This window comes from Bombina bombina, chromosome 1, assembly GCF_027579735.1.
Source record: "Bombina bombina isolate aBomBom1 chromosome 1, aBomBom1.pri, whole genome shotgun sequence".
Taxonomy (NCBI): Eukaryota; Metazoa; Chordata; class Amphibia; order Anura; family Bombinatoridae; genus Bombina; species Bombina bombina.
This window is the reverse complement of record NC_069499.1, coordinates 150,263,356-150,277,351: the sequence shown is the minus strand read 5'-3', so window position 1 is coordinate 150,277,351 and position 13,996 is coordinate 150,263,356. Positions and strand designations below refer to the sequence as shown.

At 41.0% G+C, this 13,996-nt stretch overlaps 1 protein-coding gene across 1 annotated transcript in view; it reads right to left on the bottom strand.

Annotated features, from left to right (window-relative positions):
- Nucleotides 1-13,996, bottom strand: part of MDGA2 (MAM domain containing glycosylphosphatidylinositol anchor 2) — a 1,262,343-nt gene that overhangs the window by 268,731 nt on the left and 979,616 nt on the right. The window contains exon 9 of the mRNA XM_053697669.1: nt 13,617-13,886. Coding sequence (XP_053553644.1) covers nt 13,617-13,886 — 270 coding nt within the window. The remainder of the gene's footprint in view (nt 1-13,616; nt 13,887-13,996) is intronic.

Sequence of the window (13,996 nt, the reverse complement as noted above, 5' to 3'; positions counted from 1 at the left end):
CATGCACATACATAGAGAAAACAAAATTTATGCTTACCTGATAAATTTATTTATTTCCGGATATGGTGAGTCCACGGCTTGCGTAATTACTGTAGGGAATATCACTCCTGGCCAGCAGGAGGAGACAAAAAGCACCACAGTTAAACTGCTAAGTATCACTCCCTTACCCACAACCCCCAGTCATTCGACCAAAGGGAAATGGAGAAAAAGGAGTAACACAAGGTGTAGAGGTGCCTGAGGTTATAGTCAAAAGAACAACTGTATTAAAGTAAAGGGTGGGGCCGTGGACTCACCATATTCGTAAATAAATAAATTTATCAGGGCAGCATACATTTTGTTTTTCTTTCTTAAGATATGGTCCACAGCTTGAATAATTACTGTTGGTAACCAATTACCAAGCTAGAGAACACAGATAAATAGGGAAGGACAAGACAGGCAGTCATAAACAGAAGGCACCACCGCTTGAAGAACTTTTTTCCCAAAAGAAGCCTCAGCCGAGGCAAAAATATAAAATTTGGAAAATCGGAAAAAGTATGTAGAGAAGACCAAGATGCAGCCTTGCAAATTTGTTCCACAGAACCTTCATTTTTGAAAGCTCAATAAGAGGAAACAGCTCTTGTGGAATGAGCTATAATTCTCTCAGGAGGCTGCTCTCCAGCAGTCTCATAAGCCAAACAAATTATACTTTGTAACCAAAAAGAAAGAGTAGTAGCAGTAGCTTTCTGACCTTTACGTTTCCCAGAGAAACAGACAAAGAGGGCAGAGGACTGGCGAAAATTAGTCACCTGTAAGTAGAATTTAAAAAAAAAACATACAAATTGTGTAACAAATGTTCTTTGGAAGAAGAAGGATTAGGACACAGAGAGGGAACAACAATTTCCTGATTGATATTTCTATTAGAAACAACCTTAGGAAGGAAACCTAACTTAGTACGAAGAACCACCTTATCAGCATGAAAAATAAGATAAGGGGAATCACACTGCAGAGTTGAGAGTTCTGAGACTCTTTGAGCAGAAGAGATAGCAACAAGAAACAAAACCTTCCAAGATAACAACTTAATGTCTATGGAATGCAAATGCCTCAAACGGAGCCAGCTGTAAAACTTTAAGAACAAAGTTAAGGCTCCAAGGAGGAGCAACAGACTTAAAGACAGGCCTGATTTTTACCAAGGCCTGACAAAAAGATTGCACATCTGGCACATCCGCCAAACATTTATGTAATTTAACTGATAAAGCAGAAATCTGACCCTTCAGGGTACTGATAATCCCTTCTCCAGGCCTTCCTGAAGAAAAGATAAAATTCTAGGAATTCTAATTCTACTCCAAGAGTAGCCCTTGGATTCACACCAATAAAGATATTTATGCAATATCTTATGGTAAATCTTTGTAGTAAAAGGCTTGGAAGGTCTCTGAAAGCATGTGCCCTGAGACAGATGTTCATGAGAAATCCACCATGAAAGAGAGTCCCTTGACGACTGATCTAACTCTATTCTCTGAGATAGATCTGCATGGTCGCCATTCCATTGTCTGAGCATGCACAACTGGAGAGCTCGAAAATGGAATTGAGCAAAAGAATGATGTCCATGGAAGCCACCATCAGAACAATTACCTTCATACATTGAGCCACTGAAGGATAAGCAGTAGCCTGAAGAGAGAGGCAAGAGGAAATTATTTTGTTTTTCCTGACCTCTGTCAGAAAAATCTTCATCAATAGAGAATCTATTATGGTCCCTAAGAACACTACTCTTGTAGCAGGGGAAAGGAAGCTTTTTTCTAGATTTACATTCCATCCGTGAGAACGAAGAAAAGACAACAATATCTCAGTGTGAGATTTTGCTTGTTGAAAAGATGGTGCCTGAACCAATATGTGGTCCAGGTAGGGTGCCACAGCAATTCCAAGAGAACAGATCACTGCCAAAAGAGCCCCCAGAACCTTTGAAAAAATTCTGGGAGCCATGGCTAGACCAAATGGAAGGTCCACAAACTGGAAATGTTTGTCCAGAAAGGCAAATCTCAGGAATCTGTGATGGTCCCTGTGAATAGGAACATGAAGATATGCATCCTTTAGGTCTATATTTGTCATGAACTGACCCTCTTGTACTAAAGGAAGAATGGAGCGTATAGTCTCCATCTTAAAGGATGGAACTTTGAGAAACTTATTTAGACACTTCAATTCTAGAAAGGGACAGAAAGTTTCCTCGTTTTTGGGAACCACAAATAGGTTGGAGTTGAACCCGAGACCCTGTTACTGCACTGGAACTGGAACTATCACTCACAGGGAGGAAAGATTTTGTATACATTTCAAGAACGCCTCTCTTTTATCTGGTATGCAGATAATCTTGAGAGATGGAATCTGCCTCTGGGAGAAAAAGTCTTGAATTCCAATTTGTAACCCTGGGATACTATGTCCACAGTCCAGGGATCTGGGATATTTAATATCCAGGCTTGAGAGAACTGAGAAAGTCTGTCCCCCACCTGATCTGATCCCGGATAGGGGGCAAACCCTTCATGCTGATTTTTTAATTAACCGCCGGCTTCATTGATTGTTTCCCTTTGTTCCAAGACTGATTCAGTTTCCAAGAAGACTTGGATTGGTCCTGAATGGAAGAAGGGGAAGGCTTTCCTCTGAAATTATGAAAGGAACAAAAATTACTCTGACGTCCTTTAGGCCTATTCTTCTTATCTTTTCCACCCGTAATATCAGAAATAATTTCTGCCAAACGGGGTCCAAACTAGGTTTTGTCCATGTAAGGAATCGCCAGAGGCTTGACTTTAGAGGAAATGTCCACAGACCAGAATTTCAACCATAATGCCCTGCGGGCTAGGACAGCAAAACTAGAAGTTTTAGCTCCTAGGCTAACAACCTGTAAAATGGCATCTGCAATAAAGGAATTGGCCAACTTAAGAGCTTTAATCCTATCTTGAATTTCATCTAAGGAAGTCTCTACTTGAAGAGAATCAGACAAGGCATTGAACCAACAAGATGCCGCACTAGTCACGGTGGCAATACACACCGCAGGTTGCCATTGGAGACCTTGATGAACATAAATCTTTTTCAAATAAGCCTCCAGCTTCTTGTCCATTGGATCCTTAAAAGAGAAGCTATCCTCAATAGGAATAGTGGTTCTCTTAGCCAGAGTGGAAATGACCCCTTCAACTTTGGATACAGTATACCAAGGGTCGTTAATGGAGTCCTTGACAGGAAACATTTTCTTAAAAATGGGAGGCGAGAAAAATGACACCCCTGGTTTCTCCCATTCCTGTGAGATAATCTCCCTAGCATGGTCCGGCACAGGAAAAACCTCCAAAGTGGAAGGTTCATCAAAGGAACTGTTAAGTTTACTAGATTTTTTAGGAGTGACAACAACAGGGGTATCAAAGTCATCTAAAGTAGCTAAAACCTCCTTTAACAATACACAAAGGTGTTCAAGCTTAAATCTGAAGGATACCACCTCAGTCTCAGAAGAAGGAATTATACTGTCTGAATCTGGGATTTCACCCTCAGGAAGTCCCGATGTATCTTCCTCATCAGACTTATGAGAAAGAGCAACTTGGGAAGCAGAACTGAGGACAGGCACCTTACTTTCTGAATTTCTAGCTTTCCTCTTGCATTTTCCCTGTAATCTGGGAATGGCAGCTAATGCCACAGATACCGCTGAAGATACCTGGGCATCAATTTCTGCTTTTAAATAAACTCCACTAGGAGTTATAGAGGAACCACAGGGCACTGCATGTGACACCATTGAGGCTTGGTACATAGCAGGAGAAAGCTAAGGTATTATTTTAACAGCATCATCCTGAGAGACATTAGGCTCATAAATTCTACCTTTATTTTGCAAGGTTTTCTTGACACATGAAAAACAAAAATGCATAGGAGCTGCAATTTGTGCATCTAAACATAATAAGCATGAATTCATGAGAGCAGGCCCTTGCTCCATATCGGACATGTTGTGAAATAGTAAATAAACTTGTACAGATAAGTTTCAAAGATTTTAATATTCAATTAAAAAAAGCCAAGGAAAAAATACACTTTAAATTTTATCCCAAATTAGGATCGATCCCCAGCTAAAAATATGTGAGAAAAGTTAAGAAAAAACATTTAATAAACATCAAACAAACTTCTAAAATACTCCTCAGGCAATTACTGAGGTGCCTTACCTCTTTTTCCTCAGAAATGTTATGAAGTAAAGGCAGTCATGTGACACCAACTGCTGAGCTCAAATTACTGCTGCGACACAGAGAGGCGCTACTTCCTGGTACACTGAGTACCAGAAATAACCAGTTTTTCAAACCTGACAGTTTAAAATGTTGCATCATTTTATTTTAAATCAAGGGGAAAACAATAAGCTGCTGAAATAGAAAATTCAGCCTTACTTTCAGTCTAAACTTTTATTGTTTAATCAAGTAAATATGTGTCAGAAAATAAAGCCTAATAAAAACATTTTACCCTTTCTTTTTAAAAGAGTTGAAATGTTAGTCTCACACATGCTACAGTGCCTGCTTCATGCTCCAGTGTAACCCATACAACAGGGTTATCCAAATAAAAAAAGCAGTGTCTTAATTTGTTAAGTGCATGGTCTCCCCAACTGGAAGAAAAAGCACTTACCTGCTCCACTGTCCGGCATGTAGACAGTTACACGGTATAAGAGGACACAGTTCCTCACAGGAACTAGGACAGCAATTGTTAGGAAAATGCAGTAAGTATCTCTTTACAAGTTCCTAACTGCTTTAAAGCCACCACTACCCGACTGCAAGAAATGACGTGGAATACGGCTAAACCCCATACTTGCTTGTAGATGAAGTAAAAAAAAATCTTCAGACACCTAAACTTCACCTCCTCTATGCACCAAAGGCAAAGAGAATGACTGAGGGTTGTGGGTAAGGGAGTGATACTCATCAGTTTAACTGTGGTGCTCTTGGCCTCCTCCTGCTGGCCAGGAGTGATATTCCCTACAGTAATTACGCAAGCCGTGGACTCACCATATCCGGAAATAAATAAATGTATTAGGTAAGCATAAATTTTGTTTTTCTCTATGTATGTGTATGTATGTCAATGTAAAATCCCTTTGACTGCTTTTTTTCCCTAATGCCCGAGATCTCTTATCTTTGAGCCCTTATAAGTTGTGTGTGCAATATATTTTTAATATCATTTTTAATAGACAGTGTTAATATGAGTGTACATTGTAATGTATTTTGAAGTGTTTAGTTGTGTAAAGCTGTTGTGGGTAAGGGAGTGATACTCAGCAGTTTAACTGTGGTGCTCTTTGCCTCCTCCTGCTGGCCAGGAGTGATATTCCCAACAGTAATTACTCAAGCCATGGACTCACCATATCTAAGGAAAGAAACATGGATTTATATGTATAGAAATATGTTTAACTATGGAGTTAATGAAATTATTTCACATTACAATCTTATGCATAATAAACAATATCTCAGAGGGATTTTCAAAGAGATATTCACATATATAACTTGAGATATCTAGACATATATTCATATACATAGATCTATCAGTTCAAAAATCATCACATATATCGAGAAATATTTATTTAGAAATAAATAGAACATATTCCAATAAGAAAACATTCTTGCAATATGAAATATTGGCATTTTCATGTACACTTTTCGAGGAAAATACGTCATGGGCTTTGAGCAGCAGATTAGGGTTTTAGTAGTTTTTTTTCTATTTGTCATCTTCATTGACTTCTATGGGGAAATACGTGAATGTGCACGCGATCTGGCTTTTTGGATTACGCGGGTAAACACATGCACAATATGTTATTTGCAACTTTTAATACCTGTGCAACCCCAAATGTGAAAAAAAGGATAACCAGCGTGGTGTTTTTGCAATTGCAAAAAACAGATTTGCCTCGTGACTTGTAATCTTGCCCTTGCTATTCTTAGTTAAAAGCTAAACCTAGGTAGGCTCATATGCTAATTTCTAAGCCCTTGAAGGCTGCCTCTTATTTGAATACATTTGACAGTTTTTTTCACAGCTAGACAGAGCTAGTTTATGTGTGCCATATAGATAAAATTGTGCTCACTCATTGTGCTCACTCAGCACTGATTAGCTAAAATGCAAGTCTGTCAAAAGAACTCAAATTAGATTGGCAGTCTGCAGAGGCTTAGATAGAAGGTAATCACAAAGGTTAAAGGTATATTAATTCAACAGTGTTAGTTATGCAAAACTGGGGAAAGAGTAATAAAGGGCTTGTCTATCTTTCTAAACAATAAAAATTCTGGAGTAGACTTTCCCTTTAATAAATAGGATAACAACATGCCACCCTCTAAATTCAAGCTGTTAAAAGGACATAAAACTCAAAATCAAACCCCCATCTAAATCATGAGAGATTAATTTTGACTGTCCCTTTAAGGTCAAGTCCTCCTGGGGGAACTGTGTGTTCCAGGGCCGGACTGGGAAATCAGACCGGCCCTGGAAATTTGTATGGCCGGCCCAGCCCCCCTCTGCCTCAGCCCCGCCCCCCAACACAACCCCGCCCCCCCGGACCTGCAAATGTACAATCGTCAGGTTTTCAGGCTCACTCAGATCATCAGCATTAAGTGTTGCATAGCACATATTTCAAAAACAAAATCATATCACACTAAACGTTAGTAGGTAGCATAGACAAGACAGCAGCATCCATGATCCATCCCCAGCAGGTCTTGCAACTCTTTCCCACGCCGCACAGCTGCCTGTAGCTCCTGGGCGGCAGTGGCACATGCAAAACGGAGGGGGACGGCAAGCAGCCAATGGGAAGGGGAAGCAGGGTGCTGGGGGCGGGCCATGAGTACGGCACTGCTCTGTGTTCTAACTTCTACTGACTACTGCTACCACACAGATTAAAGATTACTCAGTAGGGGAGGGAAAGCATGGCCCCTTGTTGTACCTGAGGCATAACAATCTATACCACAGCTTTATACAATGATGCCCCCCGCATGCAGACATGTTACTGGATCTTGTCCGTAATGAATCTCAGATGCATGAAAAACAAAATGCATGAAATTTACATTAAGCAAGCTTACTCCAAATTGTATTAATACCTGGCACAAGCAGTCTAAGGACTCATTAGGAATTAAACAGTGGCCGTAATACTACTGATTACTTAGAGTGTCCTGACAGTCAGTGTGCCGACAGTGCTGTACGCAGCGCACATAAATAATGTTTCACGCTGCTTCAATGTCGTCCAGCCCTGCATGTGCTGAGCTCTCTGTGTAGCTGCCAACTGCCGGCCCACTGCCCAGGCGGCCCACCGGGATTTTTCCCGGTATCCCGGCGGCCGAATCCGGCCCTGGTGTGTTCCCATAGACCACAATCAGAACACAGATGGCATCAGAATGAGGCTCCCATAGGAGCCTATGGAAGCAACACAAATGCTAGCTCGCGTTCACATTGCGATTTACTTTTAATACTACAAAGTGGAGCGCTAATATTCCTTGCTCATAATCGATAATTAGCGCTCCATTTGTAATCTGGTGCAAGGCTCGGGGGATATTCCTCTATCAGACCGTACTCGGGTAGTAGTCTTGTTATCTCGGTGTTGAGCCGGAAAGATAGGGAATATCCCAGAGCAGAAAGTATCAGGCAAAAAAAAGTATCAGGCTAATGAGAAGAGCGGCACTCACCACAGTCTGGACAGCACAAGGCAAATAAGGCAGACAGGATATGGCAACAGAAAATCAGGCCAGCAATTCAGGGGTTAACCAGGTAGCATAGTGAGACAGGCAGGGTTCAGCAAAAAGAAGACAGTCCAGCAATGTAGGGGTTAACCAGGTAGCGTAATGAGACAGGCAGGGATCAGCAACAAGAAGTCAGTCCAGCAAGTTAGGGGTTAAATAAATAGCGTGGGGAGACAGGCAGGGTTCAGTAACAAGGATCAGTCCAGCAGATTAGGGATTAACCAGGTAGAGTAGTAAGACAAGCAAGGTTTTAGCAACAAAGTATCAGTCCAGCAGTTTAGGGGTTAACCAAGTAGCGTAGTAAGACAGTCAAGGTTTCAGCAACAAAGTATTAGTCCAACAGACGATCTGTCACTCCCAGGAGCACACGAAGTAGCACCTATACTTGGGCAGTGACAGATCGCTTGCTGCCCGCTAAAGTATCTGGTGGATTGACGCCAAGAGACCGGCCAGCATCAGGAGCGTGCAGAGATGACATCAGCGCCGCATGTATCCTGAGCCGACACAGCCCTAGGCAACGAGCATGGGGAAGACGCCGCACCCCTAGCAACGGTGCGGCGTGACATCTGGCCTACAGTGGGGAGTTTTTCATATTAATACCTGTGCAACCCCAAATGTGAAAAAAGGATAACGAGCATGATGTTTTTGCAATTGCAAAAAACAGATTTGCCTCGTGACTTGTAATCTTGCCCTTGCTATTCTTAGTTAAAAGCTAACTAGGTAGGCTCATATGCTAATTTCTAAGCACTTGAAGGCTGCCTCTTATTTGAATACATTTGACAGTTTTTTCACAGCTAGACAGAGCTAGTTTATGTGTGCCATATAGATAAAATTGTGCTCACTCAGCACTGATTAGCTAAAAAGAACTAAAATTAGATTGGCAGTCTGCAGAGGCTTAGATAGAAGGTAATCACAAAGGTTAAAGGTATATTAATTCAACAGTGTTAGTTATGCAAAACTGGGGAAAGAGTAATAAAGGGCTTGTCTATCTTTCTAAACAATAAAAATTCTGGAGTAGACTGTCCCTTTAATAAATAGGATAACAACATGCCACCCTCTAAATTCAAGCTGTTAAAATGACATAAAACTCAAAATCAAACCCCCATCTAAATCATGAGAGATTAATTTTTACTGTTCCTTTAAAGGGACACTAAGGGCTCCATGTACGAAGCAGCGAAAGCTGCTCCGGAGCCTTTGCGGGGCAGGTTCGCATATGCGAGCCTGCTTCCCGCAATGTAAGAAGCAGCGGTCATTAGACCGCTGCTTCCTACACCCTACGCCACCTCTTAGGTGGCGAAGCAAAATCACCGAGAGCTCGCTCGCTCTCGGTGATTGACAGCCCCTTCAGTCGCGTGATTGGTCGCGCGACTGAAGGGGCGGGCATTACACACTCCGCTGAGTGTGTAATGATACATACGGGCAAGCGGATCAATAGATCCGCTGCCCGTGTGTAGCGGAGGCGGGCGGACAGCTTTGCGAGTTAAGAAGCTGTCCGCCCGCCTCTTAGTACATGGAGCCCTAGACCTTGAAAAAAAGTTTGGTTTAATCGCTCTATCCATATATAATAATTATATTTGTAATTAGCATTGCGTGTCAGATTCTTACCGTTATATAGATATGCTGCTCCAAAAATTTATTGATTTCCAAACCCACTGTTCTCAGATTATTTTTCATGCACGAATCGTTTATGATAACCTGAGTTATCAAAATGTCTGATTTTGTGCGTAATGCGCATGCGCAATCTTATAAACTCGTCATCCAATATGTCACGCTCCATTGAAACAGCAGACCGTCTGAATCGATATGTGCAGACAGATGTTAAAGCGGAATAGGCCAGGTAAGAACATCGAACTGCACTGTGATAATGACCCCTACAATAACGAGCATTAAATTAACTAAACTCAAAGCTAAAATCTGTGCATGTGCGAATAACCGTATCGTATTGCGCATGCGGCGGGTGACAAAACAGGATAATAATTATATGCACGAAAACGTAGTATGATTGGAGATTCTTTTTGGTATTGAAGGCACTATAAACAGGGGGTTTGGCTTTGGTGACATCATTCTCTAGATCAAAAATATAATTTTATTATGCTTCTAACGCTCGTTTTCATGTCAAAGTCGGTAAGTTTTGATATATAAGGGTTGGTGATACGATTGTGATGATATTCTTAAACTTAAAAATGCTAAGTTTTGGAATCCTTTAAGCTCAAGTCCTCCTGGGGGAACTGTGTGTTCCCATAGACCACAATCAGAACACAGATGGCATCAGAATGAGGCTCCCATAGGAGCCTATGGAAGCAACACAAATGCTAGCTCGCGTTCACATTGCGATTTACTTTTAATACTACAAAGTGGAGCGCTAATATTCCTTGCTCATAATCAATATTTAGCGCTCCATTTGTAAACTGGTGTAAGGCTCATGGGATACTCCTCTATCAGACCGAACTCGGCCAGTAGTCTTGTTATCCCGGCGTTGAGCCAGAAAGATAGGGAATATCCCAGAACAGAAAGTATCAGGCAAATGAGAAGAGCGGCACTCACCACAAGCTGCACAGCACAAGGCAAATAAGGCAGACAGGATATGGCAACAGAAAATCAGGCCAGCAATTCAGGGGTTAACCAGGTAGCGTAGTGAGACAGGCAGGGTTCAGCAACAAGAAGACAGTCCAGCAATGTAGGGGTTAACCAGGTAGCGTAATGAGACAGGCAAGGATCAGCAACAAGAAGTCAGTCCAGCAAGTTAAGGGTTAAATAGGTAGCGTGGTGAGACAGGCAGGGTTCAGTAACAAGGATCAGTCCAGCAGATTAGGGATTAACCAGGTAGAGTAGTAAGACAGGCAAGGTTTCAGCAACAAAGTATCAGTCCAGCAGTTTAGGGGTTAACCAAGTAGCGTAGTAAGACAGGCAAGGTTTCAGCAACAAAGTATCAGTCCAGCAGTTTAGGGGTTAACCAAGTAGCGTAGTAAGACAGTCAAGGTTTCAGCAACAAAGTATCAGTCCAAAAGACGATCTGTCACTCCCAGGAGCACACGAAGTAGCACCTATACTTGGGCAGTGACAGATCGCTTGCTGCCTGCTAAAGTACCTGGTGGATTGGCGCCAAGAGACCGGCCAGCATCAGGAGCGTGCAGAGATGACATCAGCGCCGCATGTATCCTGAGCCGACACTAGGCAACGAGCATGGGGAAGACGCCGCACCCCTAGCAACGGTGCGGCATGACATCTGGCCTACAGTGGGGAGTTTTTCATATTAATACCTGTGCAACCCCAAATGTGAAAAAAAGGATAACGAGCGTGATGTTTTGGCAATTGCAAAAAACAGATTTGCCTCATGACTTGTAATCTTGCCCTTGCTATTCTTAGTTAAAAGCTAAACCTAGGTAGGCTCATATGCTAATTTCTAAGCACTTGAAGGCTGCCTCTTATTTGAATACATTTGACAGTTTTTTCACAGCTAGACAGAGCTAGTTTATGTGTGCCATATAGATAAAATTGTGCTCACTCAGCACTGATTAGCTAAAATGCAAGTCTGTCAAAAGAACTCAAATTAGATTGGCAGTCTGCAGAGGCTTAGATAGAAGGTAATCACAAAGGTTAAAGGTATATTAATTCAACAGTGTTAGTTATGCAAAACTGGGGAAAGAGTAATAAAGGGCTTGTCTATCTTTCTAAACAATAAAAATTCTGGAGTAGACTGTCCCTTTAATAAATAGGATAACAACATGCCACCCTCTAAATTCAAGCTGTTAAAATGACATAAAACTCAAAATCAAACCCCCATCTAAATCATGAGAGATTAATTTTTACTGTCCCTTTAAGCTCAAGTCCTCCTGGGGGAACTGTGTGTTCCCATAGACCACAATCAGAACACAGATGGCATCAGAATGAGGCTCCCATAGGAGCCTAAGGAAGCAACACAAATGCTAGCTCGCGTTCACATTGCGATTTACTTTTAATACTACAAAGTGGAGCGCTAATATTCCTTGCTCATAATCGATATTTAGAGCTCCATTTGTAATCTGGTGTAAGGCTCGTGGGATACTCCTCTATCAGACCGAACTCGGCCAGTAGTCTTGTTATCCCGGTGTTGAGCCGGAAAGATAGGGAATATCCCAGAGCAGAGAGTATCAGGCAAATGAGAAGAGCGGCACTCACCACAAGCTGCACAGCACAAGGCAAATAAGGCAGACAGGATATGGCAACAGAAAATCAGGCCAGCAATTCAGGGGTTAACCAGGTAGCGTAGTGAGACAGGCAGGGTTCAGCAACAAGAAGACAGTCCAGCAATGTAGGGGTTAACCAGGTAGCTTAATGAGACAGGCAGGGATCAGCAACAAGAAATCAGTCCAGCAAGTTAGGGGTTAAATAAGTAGCTTGGTGAGACAGGCAGTGTTCAGTAACAAGGATCAGTCCAGCAGATTAGGGATTAACCAGGTAGAGTAGTAAGACAGGCAAGGTTTCAGCAAAAAGGTATCAGTGCAGCAGTTTAGGGGTTAACCAAGTAGCGTAGGCAACGAGCATGGGGAAGACGCTGCACCCCTAGCAACGGTGCAGCGTGACATCTGGCCTACAGTGGGAGGTTTTTCATATTAAGGTATATCTGCAAACTAAAGTTATTTTCTGAAATGGCTTAGTCTACAGACAAAAATGAGTTATGGTTCACAGAAAAAAGATACAGTATGTGCAGATTCAAATAATTCCAAATTGCTAAAAACAACTCTTTTAACAGAGGTGTGAAACTGCTTAGCACTAAAGGAGTTATGCGCATGTAAGGGCCCAAATGTTTATAAATTGGACTCTTTGACAACTTATAGTTTTAAAGGGTTAACTAAATCTTTCCTAAGCAGTCTATAACTATATGCTCCCAGGATTGTTTCCCTGAGAAAGCATTGCATTTTTATTAATCTACTCAATAAAAATAAATCAATGTAATCAGATCTACTGATTAGATTACATTAGTTTTCTACATGGTGCTGTAATTAATCTACCCAATATCTAATCAGGAAAAGTTCTGACCTGATTTGTCCTGTCTAATACTTTGTAGTACAAAATAGAACCTAACAGTTTGGGTATAAAAATAGAATGATAAAGAGATAAATGTGTGTTACTGCTTTATACCAAACCTATCAAATTGAAATATTGATATTTTCTGCAGTGGAACTAAGTGGTTTTAATTTGCAACAGCTGTCTTTATTTATGGATTCTGTTTTCCTAATGACAACGCTTGAAAGCATTTGCACATATTTAAACAACACATTCTAAAATTTAAAATATTTTAACCACTCTGTTGAGTGAACTAACACTTAAACACAGTGGCTGTGGCATATAATTAATTTATATTACACAGCTATTACAATTTTTACAAATTCGGCTGTAACCCATATGTAACATCAATTTATCTCATAACTGCTCTCAATTTACTGCTTATCATGCTAAACTTCCCACTGGATATCCTGTCCTTATGCTCGGTTACAAATTAGTACTGAAACAAATTGCTTCAAATATTTTAACATAAAACATAATTATGAAATGACCCTTAAAAGTCCAGTTTTGTAAAGGAGGTGATGTTTCCAATGATATTTTACTTAAACCATAAATTTGACATTACTGTTCAGTATAGATGATATTTAGGCCCCTATTTAAGAAAGTCTGGCAGACCTGATCCGACAGTGCAGACCAGGTCCGCCAGACCTTGCTGAATACGGCGAGCAATACGCTTGCCGTATTCAGCATTGCAACGCCGCCCCCTGCAGACTCACGGCCAATAGGCCACCAGCAGGGGGGTGTAAGAATTTATATTCTTACTAGCATATGTTTAAAAATAAAATTTATAGACATTAATAATGTGTGTTTGCAGGATATATTAGTGTTTCAAATCCACTGGAACAAAAAGTAATATCTACTTTTATGATTTTTTTTGTTGTTATTGGTGAAATGTACCTGTGACGAGAAAACTGCATCGACCAGCTCCTGCCTCATTAATTATACTACAATTGTACGTCCCATAATGCTCTTTGGCAAGAATGTTGACTGTTAATTCTGTATAATCTTGAGAATCAAACTGTCCTTTTTCCAGCAATTTATTCCCCAGTCTCCATTCATACATGAGAACACGTGTCGGGTAGGCTCTCAGGACTTTGCACTTCATTGAGACGCTGTGACCTAGTCCTTGTCTTATCTCCATAAATGTCGGCTCAACAGCAGGTGGAACTGTAAAATAACAAAGACAGTTTTAGATAATTGATTTCCACTTTCAAAAATCTGTCTCTATCCATCCTTTAAAAATGTATAAATAATATAATACAATAATATAAATGTAA